The sequence below is a fragment of the Podarcis gaigeae genome (genome assembly GCF_964106915.1).
Source record: "Podarcis gaigeae genome assembly, chromosome: 6".
Taxonomy (NCBI): Eukaryota; Metazoa; Chordata; class Lepidosauria; order Squamata; family Lacertidae; genus Podarcis; species Podarcis gaigeae.
Genome location: NC_139682.1, coordinates 33,423,667 through 33,444,592, shown reverse-complemented (window position 1 = coordinate 33,444,592; position 20,926 = coordinate 33,423,667). Strand labels below are relative to the sequence as shown.

Here is a 20,926-nt window from a genome sequence, read left to right as displayed (position 1 = left end):
CTTACGAAAGGTGAAGTGGTCAGAATGCTGTACCTAAACTTGTTTTCTAAAATACATGCCTAATTCTCACCATCCTGTAGCAGAAAGCTGTCTGGACTTTGCGTCTTCATTCATCAGATAGGAGTGCATATTCAAAGCTCCCCCACTCAAAGTAATTCTTCCACAAAGAAATGTGATGTTGGGTAGTGGATGGTCATATGTGATCTGAGCAGCAATTAATGCAGCAATATTGGGGAAGCATCACAGTACAAACCATGAAGCAGAATAAATCCATCACTAAGACACTATTATTGTGTCTAGAACATGTTGGGGGATACACCCACAATTAAACACCTGCCTGTAGGGCCCAGAGACAGGAGACAAAACAAAGCAAGCTGGTGCCCTATTTGTAGAGAAGCAGGAAGATGTGGAATGGGCAATATGGAAACAGTGAAATGGCTCAAGCGCTTCTCACCTCCGTTAAACCTCATGATCTCGCAAGCAACAATTCAATCCACCCACCATCATGTATGGCATTCAAGGAAACTAGAAAGAAACACATTCTGTGTATTCATTCTCAGTGCTGCTGTGTTGTTGTTTTTAATGTACAGAGAGAAACAATGTTTGCATCGCCCCAAACTGCATGTATCAGAAGAATCAGCAAGGAGAGGTCAGGGGGACTTTTTGATTGAGAAAGACAGAGCACCAAAGCTTCCCTAGCAATGACATTAACAGCATTCAGTCTGTAAGTTATAGCATAAATAGAGCCCTCTGTATGGTCAAAAGATTTGTGCAGGATGGTCATCTATGATACAGGATCCTCTTTCCTTTTGCACTTTACAGATTCATAATCTTAGACCTGGCATGCCTCTCCCTCTGCCCGTAAGAGAATGCAAAGTGCCAATGATATGGCCTTGGAGGGAAGACTGCAGTGCAAGATCATTGCAATAGTCATCATCAGGACTCATGCTAGCAAGATGCTGGCTGCTTCCACAGGAAGCTCGATGGGCTCATGAAGGGCTGAGAGGACATGAAGTGCAAAGTCATAGTGATCTTTTAATAATGTCTGTACATGCAGCGACTCTACAGCTAATGCAGGAAGATGAGGCAAGACGAGGGAGCATGGGGCGGGGGGGGGGAAGAAAGAGGTGCAGGCACTGTGGGACAGGATCTTCATCTTTCCATGCAGGCCCTGGAAAAGAATGGAAAGCAATTGTTCAATTAAACTGGAGTTGGCCTCACTTACAGTGATCACACAGGCACTGTCACGATCCTTGAAGCCTTTCCTTTGCACAAACAAATATGTTTAATAACAAACATTCCAAGCAAAATAAAATACCTCAAGTAACAATAAAATAAAATGCCCATCATGGTTGGACTAAGTAGCCAACACTAGGTGACAGCTGAGCGAGGACCAAAGACTAAGGAATAACGATCATTACATCCACGCTTTCTATGGCCACTGCTTTCTGCACTGCTGTACCACCCAGGTGCAAACTATGCTGTGTTATTGTCAACTCTGACAGCAGAATTTCTGCTCTCTTGTGCCAAATTTTTAATGACTGAGCGCATTTATACAGGCAGTGTGTCACTGGATCCCATCACTTGGCAGTGTATTACATGTCTGTCTGCACCAAGAGCATCATGTGATGACTCCAACTGTGAGGAACCAAAACAACAACAACAACAACAAGTGCCCATTCTATCAGGCTACCTTAACTGTTTCAATCCCAGCTGGTCCTAAGTGTTGCCCCTTCCTGCCCATCCTTTTTTTCCTTTTGTGTCATGTCTTTTAGTTTGTAAGCCTGTAGGAAAGGACTGTCTTGCTACTGATCTTGTAAGCTCCTTTGGGATGCTTTTTGGATGAAGAGTGGGGTAAAATGCTTTAAATAAAAGGAAAGAAAAATCTGGACCAACAGGAACCTGCTGGAAGGGGCAGCAGCAGGAAGTGGATAGGAGGAATGATAGTTGGGTTACACAGTCATCTCACCAGTCAGGTTTTAGCTGAATGAGAATGGAATATTTTTCCCCCTTAAGTATGAGCTGGTTGGCTATATATCTCTTCTCACAAAAGTCAGAATTCAACATAAAGGCTTTGGAAGATGGAGGGACATGAGGAGAATGTGGTCAGATTAAGTATTCAGGCTTCTTTTTGCAGTTCACACTGGTTTTCTTCATTTGCCAGCCCTTAGTTCTGTTTCCTTTCCACATCTTTAGTCTGGGAATGAGAGCTGAGCATGTGGTGCAGTGATAGCTCTCTACATTGTATAAAGAGAAGTGACTGCTGGACTGGTGATACAGATTTTCAGGACTTGATCCTGAATCATACAACAACCTCCAGCTGACTCTGACTGGTTCTAACGCAGCTCAGTGAGATTTGGATCACTGTTTCTGACACTGAATGGCATGCAGAAAATGTGAAATAATTAAAAGCTTTGTGTCTGGGCAGATATATTCAGAGATTCGAAAGTGGTTTCCCGTCATTATCTCAGAGACAACGATTCAGTGCCCTGATTGGTATGTCCATAAGTCTATCAGCAAGTCAACTTTCTGTGTCCCGGTTGGCATCTTAATAGGGCACTTTCATGTTCAGGCTTGTAAAGATTGTGGCAGGTATCATACCTCCTGTTTCCAAAGCTGTGAAGCTTCCACTATATTTTTTATGATTGTTGTGACATGCAAAGCACCTTGTAGATCTGCAGTGGGGAATCTGTGATGAACACCCTCAAGAAGTTGTTGGACTCCCAGCTCCCATAATCTGTAGTCAGCATGGCCAATGGTCAGAAATAGGGATGGGGAAGAAGTTTGATTCAGTTCACACTGAAAGCCAAATTTATCAATTCACACTCTCTGAAACAGTTTTGAGAATGGATACACAGCCATCCTCCAAAATCCGCACTTATTTGGCTTTTGCAGTGCAGTTCTCCAATCAAACAAAAATGTATATGTTAGGGGAAAATGTGTATGGAAATGAACAGGGAAAATAACATACAAAAATACACTATATTAGGAGAAACTGCTTGCAAAATGTGTACGTTAATCAAAACTACAAAATGTGTACATTAATCAAAACTGCATGCAAAATGCTTTTATTGGGATTTTATAGAAATTATCAGTAACATGCGGAAGTGGCTTCTGGGGGATTTTTTTTTTTTTAATGCAATTTTCTGCAGAAATGTGGAGGAACCCAAAAGAAACAAAATTTACAAATCCTTCCAACCCTATTCAGGGATTATGGGAGTTGTAATCCAGCCCCACCTGACAGGCTACAGGTACCCTATCCCTGACATATATTATCTAGTGTGTGCCCCAAAATAAGTTTGAACCTGTTTTACATAAACAGGCAGTAGTTATTAAAGAGCTAAGAAAGAAAGAAAGAAAGAAAGAAAGAAAGAAAGAAAGAAAGAAAGAAAGAAAGAAAGAAGGCACAGACTAAACTTCCACTATTGAATTGAACTCAATGGAGCCAGGAAAATGGTGATGCTTGTATCTCTATGATACAATGGTTCAATTGCCCAACGTTGCCCATTGAGTGGCTTCTGCATTCAAGGAAGTATCAGTCAGGATTTGTGATGATGCTGAGACTGGAACCCTTTACCAATGATAGCAAAATTGTTGTGGACAGGAAACTAAATATATAGGAGTAAATTAAGACTGTCATACTTCTCACTGTCCTGTTGGAGCTTTGGCAGCATCGAACATTTTCTTCCTGCCTTCCATTCCTGACATGGCCTCCACATTCTTACGCCAGTCACCCACTTCTACAGGACGCTCCTGTAAAGAAAGCAGAAAGCTTACCTTAGTACCATGAGAACAGAATAGGAAGGGTGAATTCATAGCACCAGAGCTGTATGTGTATTGTGTGATTCCACCTTAACCACCGATTAAGTGCAGTATGGTGCATGGACTTTGGCATCTTGAGAACTCTACTTTCATTTCAAAGTTTCTAGTCCTCATGGCTGCGGAGGTGAAGGTGAAAGTGCCCATGGCATCTCAGAATTCAGAGGGAAAAGATTAGGCAGAATTTTCAAAGGCCGTGAGTTGGGACTTTGCATTCTGCATTATAACATCTTGCCTTTCTCCAAGTCCAAATTGGCTTGGGTGTGTGTACACATTTCACAGAATCCAGTGCAAATGAACTTTTGAATGAATGAAATTCACACATACTCAACTCTATGAGGACTATGCCTCCTCCTTGCCCACTGGCAACCCATCATGAGCAGACATTGCCATGTCCAAGATTAAATGTTTGCATGTTGAGTAAAATGTGTTTGTGCAGACGTTCAGAAAGTCTAATCCTGAGTTTTGCCCTCTTAAGGTGGAAGCCAATAGTATCAAGCTGGCCAGATATAATCACAGCTAAACATGGAGTTTTAAGTTCATGTTTTAATCATTGTTTTGCTAAGGTTTTCATTGTTTTAAGTTGGTTGTTGTTTCATTGTGCATTATATATCTTATGGTTATCTGTAATCTGCCTTATGAGGGCTACACCCTATGAGGTAGCCTAATAATATCCACATAAAACAAAGAGACCAGGCTCATCACAAACATGCACTGACCACCACATTTTCCCAGCATGCCCCAGTGCATGCAGAAAACATTATCTAAACCAGCTTTTCCCAGCCTGATAGCCTCCAGATGTATTGGACTACAACTCCCATCAGCCCCAGCCAGCATGGCCAATGGTCAGGAGAGATGGGAGCTATAGGCCAGAATATCTGAAGGCTACCAAGTTGAGTGAAGCTGATGTCAGGCTCCCTCCAGGCTGGGAAGCAACACACACAGGCTCCTTGTATGGCTACCACACCCTTAGATGTTTGGAAAGAGAGACCCGCACTGGTGTTCAGGGAGCTTAGCATGCTCTGTTAACCATGGGATACTTTGAGTATCAGGTTCAAGGCATCTTCTGAGCCTAAATGGCATTGTGCCAGAGTTTGGGCCAGTGTTTGGCAGGCACACCAGAGTCTGGGCCAGCTCCTTATCAGGAATTTACCCCATGCTGACATTTTTTCAGATCTGAATGACTTTATGAGTAATAAAGACAAACAGTCAGAACATTAAAATTTGCTTCCTCCATATGCAAGCTTGCAAAACACACTGTATGTGTAGTGATCTCCTCTACTTATTATGAAATAGTTTCTGTTAATATTGGGAAAGATAATATTCAAAACAGATCCCCATATGCTGGCCCAAGCAGTGATTTCTCCTCCTAAGAAAAGCAAAGTGTGAAGACTTTCAGCTCACATGAAAGCTGCTTACAAATGTTACCATTCTGATAGGGATCACTTGGTGTGGGAAGACCTGGGTTCAGCAGCCTTCATCCATGATTTCAGCCGTTCAATATGTGTACAGCTGCCACAAATGAACTATTTCAAAAGTGCTTAGCACAACTCTTCAAACAGCTAAATCAATCATGAACTGTCTCGACCGCGAGTCAAAACAAGACATAGTAGAAAGGTCAGCATGAGTAGATGTACCGACCACAGATAATGAGCAGCTCAAATAGACCATCTCCCACAGAGGTGTCTGGCCATGTGTCAAGATTGAGAAAGCCTGGCCTCAGTTTTCCATGCTCTGGTGTCCTCCAATTTAGACTATTTGAATGTGCTCCTTGTAGGACTTCTTTAGCAACTGCTCCCTTCAATTTAGATGGTTGGGAATATCCAAAGGATAGCATTAACATGCTATCATGCAGCCAGTTGAAAGAAGGTCAGCACACAGGTAAACCTTTCCTCCTTAAACCTTTAAGAAGCAACCACTGACCTTCTCAGTGTCCTCCTTTTTGACAGATTTGAGGTTGGCTCTCAAGTCCATGGATACTTTGTGCTTAGAGCCAAGCAGAGCCCTAAGCATAGCGTCAGCAGAGACACGGACCCTCCGCAAGGGAGGACGTTTGAATTTCCCCCGAAGGTCAAGCACCTTCAGTTTCAGGTCTTTAATCTGCAGAACAGGAGATCAGAAAAGAAGCCTCATAAGGTCATCAATGGGCATGCAAGATCTAAGGCTAAGTTGGTCAAGCCTTCTTTTCTAAACAGGAAGGAGTCCGTGTGATCTGACTACCTTTCTCTCCTGCAGGTATGGATGCTCTGGGAATCCCCTAGTGCTAACAGTGAGCGCTCACACCTTCCTTTGGGTCACATGGGATGCACCAGCTGGTTGGGCTGGTCTGCCTCCCTGTGCTAGTCATTGGAGGTTCCCACCAAACCTCAGTTAACCAATCAGCTCCGCTGGGAGGTGGGGCCAGTTGCATAAATAGGAGGTGGAGCCGGCAGCAAGCATACAGTCGGCTCCAGAGAGGCATTCCTGGGGGCAGTTTCACGCCTGAATCTTTTGGCATGCTCAAACAAAATAGAAAAAGCACACTGGGTCTCCTTTTCCCACGATCTTTGTGTGCTTTATTAAACAGCTCCTGCACCAGGAACATCAAACCTGAGAATGTCAGAAGAACTTCTGTGTGGTGAAAAACTAGAACACATGATCAGCCTAAGGCCTTCATTAAAAAAATATATATTCCAGAATGATTATAGATGTTCCAGGAGGTTGTGAATTTTCCTATTTTCAGTTCAAACCAGAGATCTCCACCTCCATTCTCTCAGGCCTAACTGCCCTAAGAACCATGTCCTGAGCCCAAGAATACAACAATACACTTTTACTGTTATATTGCGAAGATTGCAGCAGATGGCATTTTGTTTTCTTACCTCCCGCATGTTGTGGTTACATTTTGCTTCAATGTCATATCGCTCCTCATCCACAACATCCACCTTTTCATGTAGCTCTCTGCACAGATCCTAGAGAGAGAGGTTAAAAGGAAAAGTGGTGAGCCGGCATTTTCCTCCAGGACTAGTTTTGATAGAACTACTACACAAGAAGACATTTCCTTTTCCTTCTTATCTGGAAGATATGGTGTATTTTTGTCATGGGGGGGGGGGAGTCTCTCAACAGCAAATTTGACAAAAAAAGAAAAATAGACCAGATGAAAGTAAAAATAAAACATCAGTTGGCATTAATATTACAACAACTGTCAATACAAACCATCTCAGTTTAAACATATAAATTGATATATTCCCCTTGAGACAGTTCCTTTAAGCACTTCAAAGCTCTAGTCTAAATAAGAACATCTCCAGTGTGAAGGAAGAGACTTCTTATCCACCTCTGGCTGCATCTACACAGTTATTTAAAAAACGCTCTATAAATGCTTGGGATGTTTCAAAGCTCACAATGGAAAATTTCATAGAGTTCCAATTTCAGCTCTACAACACCATCTGGTGTCACAGTGTTATAAAGCATTTATAACGTTTTATTTTTACTATTGTAGCTGAGTCCAAAGGCAAAAAAATACAGCACAAGCTAGAAACCTAACTCTTAGTATGGCTCATCAGAGCTCTATAATGCTCAACAACATCAGCAAGTCTTCAGAAGCCATCTTTACTTCCACACAGCTCCCTCAACCAAGAGAGTACCTGGAGTTGGGCAAACGAAAGTCCGCTGGTCCGCAGAGGTGTGACCCTCTCTGCCAAATACCTCTCCTTTTCTCCTTGTTTGTCCACTTGCTCTTGTTCCCACTGTTCTTTAGCTTTAGCCAGCATCAAACTCTGAGACAGAGAAGTCAAAGCATTTGAAATTTGTAGGCTTTGAGGTTTTGTTTCTCTTTCCCCCACCAACGCCCCCCCATCGCCTGCTCTGTTGGCTGCCTGTTTATTTTGAAAGGCATGGAGGCTGCAGTAGTTGGTACAATGGTCGGTAGGGCATTGAATGTTTATAGCTCAGGATGAGAGCCTGTGCAGTCAGAATACTGATGAGATAAATTTCCTCACTGCTGTTCAGAGAGAGAGTCTTATTGACATACAACTCCCCCACCCCATGTATGCAGTCCCCATGTGGGAAGTGGAGTAGGAGATTCATCTTATTAGGATTGCAGTGTAGCCTTACTGGAGTTCACCGATTGGGTCTGCGTTGCTCTGGGACAGGAGGAAGGAAGTCAAAATGACACCGAGGTTGGTTCAAAGAAAGAGTTTGTTCTGCTCTCCGGATAGCAGAAGGCACCTGCGTGGTGAGTCCACAGCAAGTACAAAGAAATGACAGGTTTCATGCAGTTTATATATCCTCCAGGCACCCTCTCACTCCTCCCCTAGGAGCCCAACCACGTCGGCGTACGTACACAGGTTGACATCACATATGTTCCTGCTCTGGTACTCTCAACCATAAAAGGATCTTCCTTCCTGTACTTCTGACCATAAAAGGATATTCCTGTTCCTACTCCTATCTTGGAGCAAGAGGTCACTACTTCCGAGAACATGCTCTGGCGTTAGTCCCAGACTTGGGTCTCTGCGTCATTTGTGGTCAGGACATATGTCTGTGTCTGTTCTACTGGTAAAGTCAAGGCCAGTCTTGCCGTCAAACTGATAAGGGAGAGAGCTGTGTTCTTGTTTTGCATTTGCTCAACAGCTAAAGTTTATGCATTTTAGCTAAGGAGAAATGGGGATTTTGGTGCAGTTTAAAAACTGCCTGCACAGTCAGTTTTGGGGTTTGGGAAACCCATTCCTTCACCAGGAGGTCTGTCCAGCTGCCTTTGTCATACAAAGTGACTGGATGGGATTTTGTACTGAGGAATAAGGATGTGTTTGTTTACAGGGAACCAGGCAGAGGGCCTTCTTGGTAGTGGCACCCCCCTGTGGAATGCCCTCCCATCAGATGTCAAGGAAATAAACAACTATCTGACTTTTATAAGACATCTGAAGGCAACCCTGTTTAGGGAAGTTTTTAATGTTTGATGTTTTATCCCTTTATTTTTATTATTATTAATATTCTGTTGGGAGCCGCCCAGTGTGGCTGGGGAATCCCAGCCAGATGGGCGGGGTATAAATAAATTAGTAGTAGTAGTAGTATTTGTGAGTGTTACTAATTAATAGTATAATGTTTCTTTTAATAGGTTGTTACTTGATTATTATTGTATTGTATTTGTTTTCTGTTTTGTACATTGCTTTGAGATTATTTTGTCTTGCATTTAATTTCTAGCTTTTACATCACTTTGAGATTTTTAAAAAATTCAAAAAAGAAAAGGACAAGGAGAGGGATCCTTCAAAACATCATATTTTTTTTTAAATCAGTGCTACCATATTTTCTGAGATGTGAGTTCTAACATAGGTCAATGCAAACGTCTCATAGGCTTCCCCTACAATGCACAAGGTGGAATTCCTACACAATCCCCAACATTTGCTTAGGCTAGCTTCTCTTGTCTGCAGATCACTTTAACAAAAGCACTGTAGCTGGTTTGTGACCTCTGAGAGGATCTGGCATCGCATCCCGACTCACCTTCAAAAGGAGTTTGCGTGAGGCTGTGATTTTGGATTTCCTCTGAGGGAGAAAGACGAATACGTAAATAAAGGAAAACCACTTTAAAACAAATACATTATGCAATCAGTTGCAGAGTTGCACCGAAAAATAAAAAAGAATCCAGCAGCAACACTTACCTCCCTGCAGAAGTTCATTTGGTTGGAGGAATAAAGACAGGAAAAAGCAGAATGAATATGAGGAATATAAACTTTTGCTCAAGAGAAGAATTGCTACTGTATGGAAAAGTAAATCCATCACACCTCTAGTCCCCACTAATCCAGAGATTTCCAGAAGAAGTTGGGATTTTCCTACCCTCCCTATGCTGTGTTTTGGGTCAAAAATTGTTTTGGGAAGTGCAGATTTGGAAGGTTCGCCTCAAAATGTGAATCAAACTGAATTCCCACCCCCATCCCTAGTGAGAAGACCTTATCTGGGAATATGGCTGTTTTGCTTTCATTTAGACATGCGATTTAGATGTTATTCAGTATTTCTCTACAGTTCAGCTGTTCTTGGACCCAAATTAAACATTAAACATTCTCACGGGGTTTTCCATAAGAGACACATCCTATTTTATATGTTGACATAGATGTCCGCAGCTGTTCTCAAACCTAGAGATCCCCACTTTATGGTCACATCTACTAGTGGGATCATGGATTAGTTGTCAGTGGGTGAGCTGTGCCACTCTTCCAGTAGTGGACAATGACATCCCTGAAACAAAAGGGTTCAATGGACTGGCTAGCTCCAGCCTAAGGGGCAGAGAAATGGCACAGTTCCTTTGGCAAATCTCATTTTAGAACCGAGCCTCTAAATTTGGGAAGTGTAGGTTTTTCTCTGCCATCTAGTGGCTGGTTTGTAGAAGTGGTTTGTGAGTCTTACTAATGCTCTCAAAACTCAAAATTCTCTTTTATAAGTAAACTCGCTAGGCAGCCTCTGAATATTTGCTATTCAGCCAATGATCACTGAGTTCAAAATTTCATATCTTACCCTTGATATCTGATTATATTTGACATGCAATGGCATTTTGAATTTGGCACTATTAGAAACTAATGCCTGATAGCTATTATTTCAGACTTTCTGCCTTTGGGGAATACTTTCCTCTTTATATTCTCTGTGGTTAGACTGACACCAAACCTTTAAAGCACTCTTATACCACTTCAACAATGATGGCTGCCCCCAAAGAACCTTGGGAACTGCAATTCGTCAAGGGTCCTGACGAATCCCCAGCATCCTTAACTAACTATATTTCCCATGATCCTTTGTGGCGAATATATGGCTGCTGAAGTGGTATATGTGAGCTTTAAATGTAGAGTGTGACCTACAACGGAACCTTTGAACATTGTGGAGAAATTAGAGGCATGCTCAGTTCACACTAGAGAGTGTTTGAGGACACTATTGCCCACTACAACATGATAGTATGCCCTGGCTTATGTCTGAGCTGGCATGCATAGGATTGCACTAGAGCAAATCTTGATATGGCGCTGGTCATAGGATTGCTACTGAAAGCAGCAGCCCTGTATCACGTTCTGTTTTCCTCCCATTGGTCAACTCTCCTTGTTTCCCCACTATGATACAGGTGAACCTATGATACAGGTTCATGTTTCTCTTGGGTTATCAACTTTGCGGGTCCTTGGTCACATGTGCAAACTGGAGAAACTGTGATGTACACACACCACACTGATGCACTTCCCTCAGACACGTATGCAACCATATACCACAACTGCACACATATGCAACCCCTCACACATATGCATGCACGCACGCACGCACACACACACACCCTGCTAGCAATTAGGCTTGGGAAAATAATTTCTGCATTTTTCAAACCAAATTTGGAGCAGTGGCCATCTTCTTGGAGTGCACAACTGGGTAGCCAACAGCAAATCTTCCCTCCTTAGCTCTCCAAGAAGATCACTCCCCAACCCCACAACCAGGGGTGCCAAATTGAATAAAATATTGTGAGGGGTCCAGGTAAACCCTACCCTGCATAATCGATCACATGGCACAGTGCACACACACCATTTGAATGGGAATGCCCATCAACTTTGTGGGGTCCCAGCCCCCTCAATTATTTTATTGTAGGGGCCGAAGCCCCCATGGCTCCTAGGAGTTGGCTCCTTATGCCCACAACTATTAGGCTTGAAAAATGCCTGCTATGGAAGCCAATGGAAGATTTCATTCACTCTAACTGCAGCAGCGAAGGAGCAATTGGAGGCTGCAGTTGGGGTGGGAAGTATTAACCATTGCTTCACCAGTTTGGTTGCCCAAAACTGCCCTTCCCTTGTGGCAATTAGGCTTGAAAAAAGCCTTCTATTTAGCTAAAATAGAAGGCTTCTTTCAAGCCTACTGACATCTTTTTCAGCAGCATTCCTCAGGACAAGTCTCCCAAATCTAGTTCTGCTCTAAGTGCTAGATGTCATGCATGAGTTAATTTAGGCCAAAGTCAGAAGAGGAATCCAAGAAACGAGATCCAAACTAGATGTAAATAGAGGACACCTCAAGTGGCGGCAGACAGACGTAGTTGTTGTTTATCTTACTTACTGTTCAGGCATCGTGCAGTTGAATTGTGTGCCTACAATTTGAAAGAAAAAGAATCAGCAATAAAGAAGGAAACTGAAACCTAACCTTCGAACACCAGCACAAGTTCAGGGTCAGCCCTACATTCATACAAACATATAGTAATTTTATTTGCATGTTGCCATTCCATAGTTCAAACCGTGCTCAAGGTGGCTTATAACATGAAAAAATACATAGTGACAATATAACAAAAGTAGTCATAAACAATAAATAAAACATCAAAATACCAAAAGCAAGTTGAACAATTTGCACATGTATCATAATAAGATCTACAATAAAGATACAGAAAATTAATGGCAATAACAGCAACAATCCCTGAACAAAAACCCCTAAACAATACCCCAGCCCAAGAGCCTATTCGGCAGCCTCAGCTTTTGTAGCTGGAGTCAGTCCAGGCCCCACCCTCCTAGTGCAGGTGCAAAAAGGCCTACAAAGCAGGGAGCAGTTTCTCCAGGACTCACAACCAAGGTGGTCTCTGGCCTCTTCAGCAGCCTCAGCTTTTGTGGCTGGAGTCCATCAGGGCACCACCGGCCCAGGGCCTACCCATAAGACAGAGTGCGATGACAGCTCAAGTGGTAGATGCTGGTAGGATGCATCTAGCTATGGAATAGACCAGAAGTGTAAGTGCCACACAGCCTCCCCTGCATCCCCAAAGCTAACCCTGCCACCTTCAGATGAGGTGGTGGACCTGCATCATCTGTGTAGAAATACGGTAATATTTATCTGTCAGTCCAGTCAGCTTCTGTATGTGGAAGAGTGTGTGTGTGTGTGTGTGTGTGTGTGTGTGTGTGTGCATGCACGCCATCTTGCAAAATGGCCTCAGGCATTTGGAAAAGGCAGCTTTTGAATAACAACAATCTGTTGAAACAGCAATTAAGCTTTCAATGTGTTTATTTAATATTTAATCGCTTGGTAATAGATAACACTAGAATCAGATAATTGTAAAGTTGGAGGGTCCAACCCCCCAGTCCAACCCCCTGATATACAGGTATCTCAACTAGGTCTGTACCTTGTTTGTAGTGTTTCTGCAAAACTTTATGGAGCTAAGCCAATGATAAAACTGCAGAGTGCCAGCAGGTCCAGACCTCATTATTCTATGTTCTAGATCAGGCATCCCCAACCTGCAGCCCTCCCGATGTTTTGGCCTACAACTCCCATGATCCCTAGCTAACAGGACCAGTGGTCAGGGATGCTGGGAATTGTAGTCCAAAACATCTGGAGGGCCGAAGGATGGGGGTGCCTGTTCTAGATGGCTAGAGATGATGAGGATACTTTCCCCCTACAGGTGCTGCCTGGTGCAGCTACCCTAAATCCAAAGCGTAGTCACAGACTCACATAACCTAGTTGTACCTATTTGATCCTACCTTTTAAATATCAGGTTGGGCACACAGTGTTTATTGTGTATCCATGGAACAGCATTTAGACTATATGGATGGCTTATTCCAATTAACTCCTGGTAAAATCATCCCACCAATTCTTGGAGGCCCACTAATTGAAGATGCAAAAAAAAATACAATTGTCCCACACAAGGTGCTAAGAAAAATGAGGTCCTAGGCAACCCAGGTGACCTTTTTCTACCTCTGCTTACTGTAGGCATTTGCCATGCTATTCCAAGCTGAATCATCTAAATGCATAAAAGGCAGGGAGAAGCAGTAGACACAAGACAGCCTAGCATCTGATCAAATTAGAGACTTCTGCTCAAGATGGAGCATTACCCTCCCAGAATGTCTCTGATAGCCAGCACACCTCTATTGTTTACTTTTTTGGACCTTCTGCTGCCATGGAGAGAGATACTAGAAAAGCTGTGATGTACAGGAGGTCAGCCTCAAATTAAGGGAGCAAGAAATGCCATAGACAGGAGGGTGTGCCATGTCAAGCATATCTACAATTCAGCAACTTGGCTTCAAGGGTTTAGCTACTTCTCGAATGCTAATTACCCACAACCCCTCTCAGTCGCTCAATTTTTACAAAATTATTTCTATTGACTGATATTTTGGAGGGTAAGATAAGGAACTTCTCCGAGAGGGATCAAGTATGTGAAAATCCAAGTCTTAAAATACATGTGTCTTAGATAAATGCCCACATTCAAATTTCAAATGTCTTTTTTTAAAATAAAAATTCAATTCAAATTCATAATGCATTTTTTGGTCTCACTTTTGCATTCCCTTAAGAAGCTGGTTTACACTCAGATTATTTGAAGCTTTCCTGCATCTGAGCAACTCTATAGGTAGCATAATAGATTTAAGAGCCTCAAAATTCCCTGCAGCATATTAGCTTTGGGCAAAATGACTGCATATCCGAAACCATTCTAAATAAATGTAAAGTAAATGTAAAATGGGGAATTCGATTGTAATGAAACCCATGATTCTCAGGATTCCTTTTACTATAGGGCTGAAGGTAACTTTGAATATTGTAGTATTTCTAATACTACTGCATACTTGGTAATATCACAATTTTGCATCCATAATTTGACCATAAAATTTCTTTTGTTCAGCTGCAAAAGCCTCATTTTCATTCCTACTCTTTGACGGCTCATATATATGCCTGCTTTTTGCTCAGTGGCTTCTATCTTTAAGTCATTCAGCGCATCTGTGCAGCCCATGTCTTCCACAAATAAGATATCCATTCTTAAGAACATACAAAAGGTCCTCCCATCTCAGACCCAATGCTCATCTAGTCTAGCATCCTATTCTCACAGTGGCCAACCAGATGTCTGTGAGAAACCCACTGGCAGGAGTTGAGCACGGCAGCATATTCCCCCCTTGTGATTCGTAGCTATTGATAGCCTCATGCTCCATAAATGTCACTTGGGAAAAGGTATGGAACTTGTGGAATACACATCCGTGACTGGATCATTCTGCTCTTTCAAATGAATTGTCCCAGTGGTCTGCGTATCACTACGGATGGCATTCAGAAACAGTTCCTCCAGTTTAGTTTCTGGTAGATAAATTACCCTGGCATAAGCAAAGTTCTCTCAAAGTTCTGTTAGGTGTCAGCAAATTTGTTTGACATCACCATGGTGTTAAAAAATGTAAGTATCCACAATAAAATAGAACAGAGAAGGCAACTTGAGAATAGACTTTTATAGATGCACTCACCACAAACGGAGACATAAAAATAATTAGCATCGTTTCTGCACCTGTCATCTACAAGAGAGCTGGAATTTGATGTGGGAGAAAGTCAATTTGTTTTTTCAGAGTTCCCATTTCCCCAAGAGCCTATTGGATCCTGTTAGACACCCATTCCCCTCGTGCAATGCCTTTTCCATCAGGGAATCTGATCACTGCCATCTGCTCTGGGGAATTTTCATAAGCATTTCTCTTCAGATCTAACGCTTCACCAACCGAAACCTGCCCTTAAGCTTCTGGCTAATCTATCTGCCTAGTATTTACAAAGTGCTCCGAGATTGAAAAGGGGAGGGAAAAAACCCATCTCCACCAGCCTGTGTCTGCATTAGTGCCTACATGCCATTGGCACTGCAAGTGTAATTGGTTTTAATGGCAGTTGCCTGGGTGCATCCCCTACAAAGCTCCTGCTCAACCAGCTGGTGTTCTCATTGCCTTGAGCAAAATAAGACGGTGATTTCTTTCTCTCTGCTCCAACCTATAAATCAACACATGACTACCTCCCACCCCAAGGCTACCCCTTTGATGAAAACACCTTACCTAGCACAGTCCAGGCGGGAGGGAGGTGCTGGCTGAAGGATGGAAGATTTCAGACTGTGAGGAGATGAGGAAAGGATGGGGGTATTAAGCTGAAGCCAGACCGCAACTGGTCAGTAAAAATAGAACAGATACAGATACCCTTCTGGGACGCCTGCATTCACAGAGCAAGAGGCGATGTCTAGAGATGCAGCAGACCACACACCCACACATTGTGTATACATTACGTGTGCACACTTTGCGCTGCATTATAATGAGAGTGGGGAAGCTTTTCCAGCCTGAGGGCCACATTCTCTCATGAGCAACGTTGCAGGGACCACATGCCAGCAGTGGATGGGTCAGGGATATGACTCTTGCCTCCCTACAGTATGTTGCATTCTGGCCATGCAAAAGTTAGAGGTTTCTAAACATCATCCCTTTATCTTCCAAGCAGACAAGCAGGAGGCATGATTGCTGCTCAAGGCACTGAAAGTCCAGGAAAGGTTATGGCCTGGAAAGACGTGCAGGAGAGTTAAGGAAGCCAAACTGTGAGACCTGGGGGGGGGCTTTTGGCCCCCAGTGTTGAGGTTCCTCACACACACACAACATGTTATACCTTTACATTGCATCCCCTGTGTACTCTGACTAGTGTACAAGGCACACATAACTTCTGCTCACATACTGAGAACACACTGCTCACACACTGAGAACAGGACACTGCAAGACACGGTTGATAAGAACAGTCAGTGAGCGGAAAATGAGGAGAGTGGATTACTCAGGATTGGATTAGTCCCCCAACTTCTAGGTTGTTCTTTTTCTCAATTTGAACCAAAGCTTAAAAAAAATGGGGGGGAGGGAGTGGACACATCAAAACACAGCATTTCATGAGGAAAAATATGGATTATACGGCTAATGTCCTGTGTGCACTGCCTCCCAAGCCAGCAAGGTGAATGTTCCAGATGCAGAGGGAAACAAAGTTTTGATCAACAATCAAGAGGCCATAATTGATTGCTAGAAGCAGCCTTTGTTAAGAAGAACCTTAGTCCCTTCCTGCGGGGGGAGCTCACTCTTTTGTCTCTAAAGTGGGTAGACTAGGGGCCCCTCAGGGTGGGGAGGAGGCCCAGAGAGCTGCCTTTGCACCTGTTTCCCTGGGTATTTTTGGAGCACATATGAGGAGAACACAACTCTATAGTCCAAGGAGGACAATGCTTGGCATTTTAATCCATGTTGCTATTATGGTGCGGGCAGAGAATACAGGAAAGATATTCAAAGGCAGTGACAGAGTGGTGAGCCCAGGGCCCTGCCCTGCAACACCAACACCCCCCTCTTTTCTGTGGGAATGAGCAGCAATCAGAGCAGCAATGAACCATCCTCATTCGAACCCAGCCTTCCTCAATCGGGTCCCATCCAGATGCTTTGGACTACAGTTCCCATCATCCCCAGCCAGCAGAGCCATGTTGGCTGGGACTGATGGAAGTTGTAGTCTAAAGCATCTGGACAGCACTAGGTGTGGAAACACTATTCTATTGTCTGTGTATTACATATGTATACAATTTGTCCATATATGCAGGTTTTGGTGTCCTCGGGTGTCTTCCCGTGTAAAAGTTGGGGTGTCTAGGCGACGTTTCGACGAGGTCTCACTCGTCATCTTCAGGCTGGTGCTTTCGGCTTCTTGTTACTGGAACAGAGCGGGATCTCAATGTTTGAGTTCCTATAAATACTGTAGAGGGGGTGTGGTGTCTAGCCTCCAATGTTCTGGGCAGAGAGGAAGTTCCCAGGCTAGTGTGCCTTTTCTTCTTTTGTTCCTTAATTACTTGAGAGATACCTTGAGTGATTTCTTGAGTGATATCCTGAGTACCACTTAGGTGGGTCATTAGGTGTGGATTAGTTGCTAAAGTCTTTGTGTCTTGACCTCTTGAACTTTGTGAAGAGTTTTCCTGAGAAGATGGCTGTATTGCACTTAGTTGTGCTTTGGCTTGGCTTCGTGTATAGGGGCGAGCTGTGGTTTTGTGGCTTGTGTCAGCCAGATCTGTGTAGGGATTGCAGGGGGGTGCAGCATCCGGAGGTGCCACCATGGATTGGCTACTGGATGGTGTCAGTAATTCATCTGTGGAGAGGGTCTGGGTTTGGGTCTGGTGTGGTTGATTGGTGTTGGCGTTCTGTGTGCCTCTGGATCTGGTGTCAGTTTTTGTGGGGAGGGCTAATTTCCAGATGTCTGGCAAGCGGGATGTGTCGTCACGCTTGTTCATGTTGTGAGGGTGTTTCTCTATCTCGATGGCTTCCATGATTATTCTCTTGTGGTGATGTTCCGTGTTAAAGAGCAATTTGGAATCTGCAAAATTTGTCCATATATATATATATATATATATATTGTTGCCCGCCACCCCAAGGGTTCCCGGAGCTCATCCAGGATTTATATTTTCTTTTGGAATGAGGGACAGCGTAGACTGTGGTGTCTTTATGATATATGGTTTATTTACACATATATACAAGCTGACGGAGAGGTTCACAGCATTAACACCACAAGAGGGTCTTCCTTCCCCTATAGCCACAGCCTTGGATTCAAACAGAAATCCAATGTTCCTCTGACTCTCTCTGCTACTTTTCCTCTGGCTCACATCACTTAACCCTCAATTCTCACCTTTGTCTTTTTCTAACTACCAGCCGGTTGATGCTCATTTCACAGACTCACTTCCTTTATTCTCCTGAATGGCCCATCACCCAGGAGGTCACCTCAACCGGGAGCTAGCCTGGCTTAGATTTTAACACTTACTGGATCCAGGGGTTTGGGGGTCTCTGTGTACAGCTTTATGCCCCAAACTCATAACAATACATAAAATGGTGTGCATGGCCCTTCCCTGCCCTCTTAATTCTCACGGCAGCTCTATGAAAGGGCAGTGAAAAAGTGCCTAGCCAATATCACCCCTTGAGCAACATAGCAGGGCTGTATACACTCAAGACATTTAAAGTACATTCTCCCACCCCATAGGAATCCTGGAAGCTGTGATTTATTAAGGCTGCTGGGAACTGTAGCTCTGTGAGGGGTTAAACTACAGTTCCCAGGATTCTCAGGGCCAGGGGGAATGTGCTTTAAATGTATGGTGTGTACACAACTGAAGTCTCTTTGGTCCTGACACTAGAACTTCTCACCACTAGGTACAAATGTCTGAAGATGGAGATTGGACTCAACCCATCACTAATTCTGAAACTTCCTGGCCAGTCCTTACTGTACTTGGCACCAAAACTGTTAAGTTGTGGGTGAACATATCAGACGACACAGCGATTCTTCAAACAGCTCTTGTTTATTCACAGGCCTGAACAGAACAGAACTGAAAGGTTCAGCCAGTCTGCTTATATAGAGCTCCACTAGAACACAACAGTAACCATTTTCTGTAACTATCCAATCACTGAACGTCACTTTCAATCCCTTATTTGCATATGTGGACCTGAGTAAAAACTGTCTACAGTATCCCCCTGCTGGCCCAGGGTGAGAACAACAGTGCATAACAAAAACAAAATCCTCCAATAAGATACATGCTCCTTATTAACATGCTGGGACGAATAGAAGAGCTAATTTCTTCGCTGAATTCCACCCCTATGTTTGGTTGCTAACCAATCACAATGCAGGAGGGACAATGGCAAAGTTAGATTTTAGCATGGATCTAAGCCACCACTAGCTGTGAGGTCCTGTTTTCTGATCCTTCCCACCATTTCCCTCCAGGCTGTATATCTGATGGTAATAGGCAGCTTTTTCTAACAAGTACTGGACCTGATAATAAGGACTGAGCAGCAGAAGTATGTCCATTAGAGTTCCAGGGGGCTTACTCCAGGTAAATGGGTATAAAATTGCAATCAAATATTGCAATCAAATATAGTCCTTTGTTCCTGTTGACATAAGGAGGACTTCCATTATAACTCAGCTGTTCCATTTATACTATAAAAATGTGACTGTTTATAGTTACCTTACGTAGATGTCCACTAGAATTGACCTTTTCTTTTAAAAAAGAAAGTGGGCCTTGCATATATCTTTTTTATTCTAGGTTTTACAGCACCCATATTTAAACACACACACACACACACACACACACACACACACGTTGCACCTTTTGCAACAGGTCAGGGCAAGATGAAGACAGTGCACACAGAGTGCATGGAAAACAGAGAAAGGATCTGCCTAGACAGATGAAAATTAGCCTGGCATCTTTGCCAAGACAGAGAATCCAGTATATGAACCTCCCAGACTGTTACTCAGAACATAATACAATAAAGATCTGTCTTACAGGATAAATACAGAGCTCAGTTTGGATTATTTCATGCAGGGAGATTTGGTAGAGTTAACAAGTTTAGTAGTGGAAGCCGTTTCTTTGAGAAATTTCATTAAAACACGGGATCTGTCTGAATGCCAGTTGCTGGTGATCAAGAGTACCTTCTCCTTAAGAGCATCTTCTTGCAAATCCTTGCCACTGGGCAGGAAGGGAGATTTGGAAAGAGTGTTTCCTGTGGTTTGAACCAAGAGCCAAACCATGGTTTCTCGTAATGTGAACAAAATGTGAGCTCACACATTCCCACCTCCACTCATGTCCTCCTTCATTGGTTCACCAGGGGTGAGCCAGAGCTTGTCATTACATCAGAACTAGCAAACCATGGGTTGTGTGTATCCTCCTTCAAAGTGAGGCATCATTGGGTGAGATGCTGGAGAGCATCTTTGCAAAAGAACAAGGGGTGGAGGGGAAGACAAGGGGATCAGGAGGACAGAGGAGGTTGATGTGTGTGGGGGGGGGTGCCTTTGGGTGCTGAATTTCCTGTGCTGGCCCTCATCACCTGCATACTTTTAGTCAGTCTATTGCAAAAGGCACAGGAGGAGAGCCAGGGAGAATGTGCCAAGACTGGGCTAAAGGAGTCAGCCAACAATCAGAAGCCAAGAAAGGTTGTAATCTCAGACTCTTTTCCCTGGGCGCCAGTGTGGTGTAGTGGTTAGGATAGGGAAGACCCAGGTTCAAATTCCTCACTCCTTCGTGAACCTCACTGAGGTGACCTTGGGCCAGCCTAACCTGCTACACAGGATAAAATTGGGATAAAATAAGCTCCTTTGAGGAAAGCTGACATATAAGTGATACAAATGAAGTAATAAATAGATAAACAAGCCCCATTTTAGTGAATGGGACTTACCACTGCATAGGCCTGTGTAGGATTCTGCTGTGACATGCTGGCCCAAAGTAATAATGGTGGCTCCAATGAAAACACTTTGAAAAATCTGTGGTAAACATGTGTAGTGTGCACTTATCGTATTTTTCGCCCCATAGGACGCACTTTTCCCCCTCCAAAAATGAAGGGGAAATGTGTATGTGTCCTATGGGGCAAATGCAGGCTTTCACTGAAGCCTGGAGAGCGAGAGGCAT

General features: G+C 43.4%; 1 protein-coding gene across 1 annotated transcript; it reads right to left on the bottom strand.

Annotated features, from left to right (window-relative positions):
• Positions 1 to 553: 553 nt before the first annotated feature.
• On the bottom strand, positions 554 to 15,670 carry TNNI1 (troponin I1, slow skeletal type). Its single transcript, XM_083745980.1, has 8 exons — positions 15,552 to 15,670; positions 11,847 to 11,881; positions 9,292 to 9,333; positions 7,440 to 7,571; positions 6,678 to 6,767; positions 5,743 to 5,919; positions 3,643 to 3,753; positions 554 to 1,171 (listed from the first exon to the last, which is right to left on the bottom strand). Exons 4-7 carry the CDS (start codon positions 7,563 to 7,565, stop codon positions 3,646 to 3,648), a joined length of 501 nt encoding a protein of 166 aa, XP_083602106.1. The 5' UTR covers positions 7,566 to 7,571; positions 9,292 to 9,333; positions 11,847 to 11,881; positions 15,552 to 15,670; the 3' UTR covers positions 554 to 1,171; positions 3,643 to 3,645.
• Positions 15,671 to 20,926: the final 5,256 nt, after the last annotated feature.

Bases quoted from the DNA above. Each gene is read 5' to 3' on its own strand.
- TNNI1 (XM_083745980.1), bottom strand. From the start codon at position 7,565: ATGCTGGCTAAAGCTAAAGAACAGTGGGAACAAGAGCAAGTGGACAAA. The intron at 6,768-7,439 runs GTACTCTCTTGG...CTCTCTCTCTAG, and splicing joins TTTCGTTTGCCCAACTCCAG to GATCTGTGCAGAGAGCTACA. The intron at 3,754-5,742 runs GTCAGTGGTTGC...CTTTCTTTACAG, and splicing joins AAAAGGAGGACACTGAGAAG to GAGCGTCCTGTAGAAGTGGG.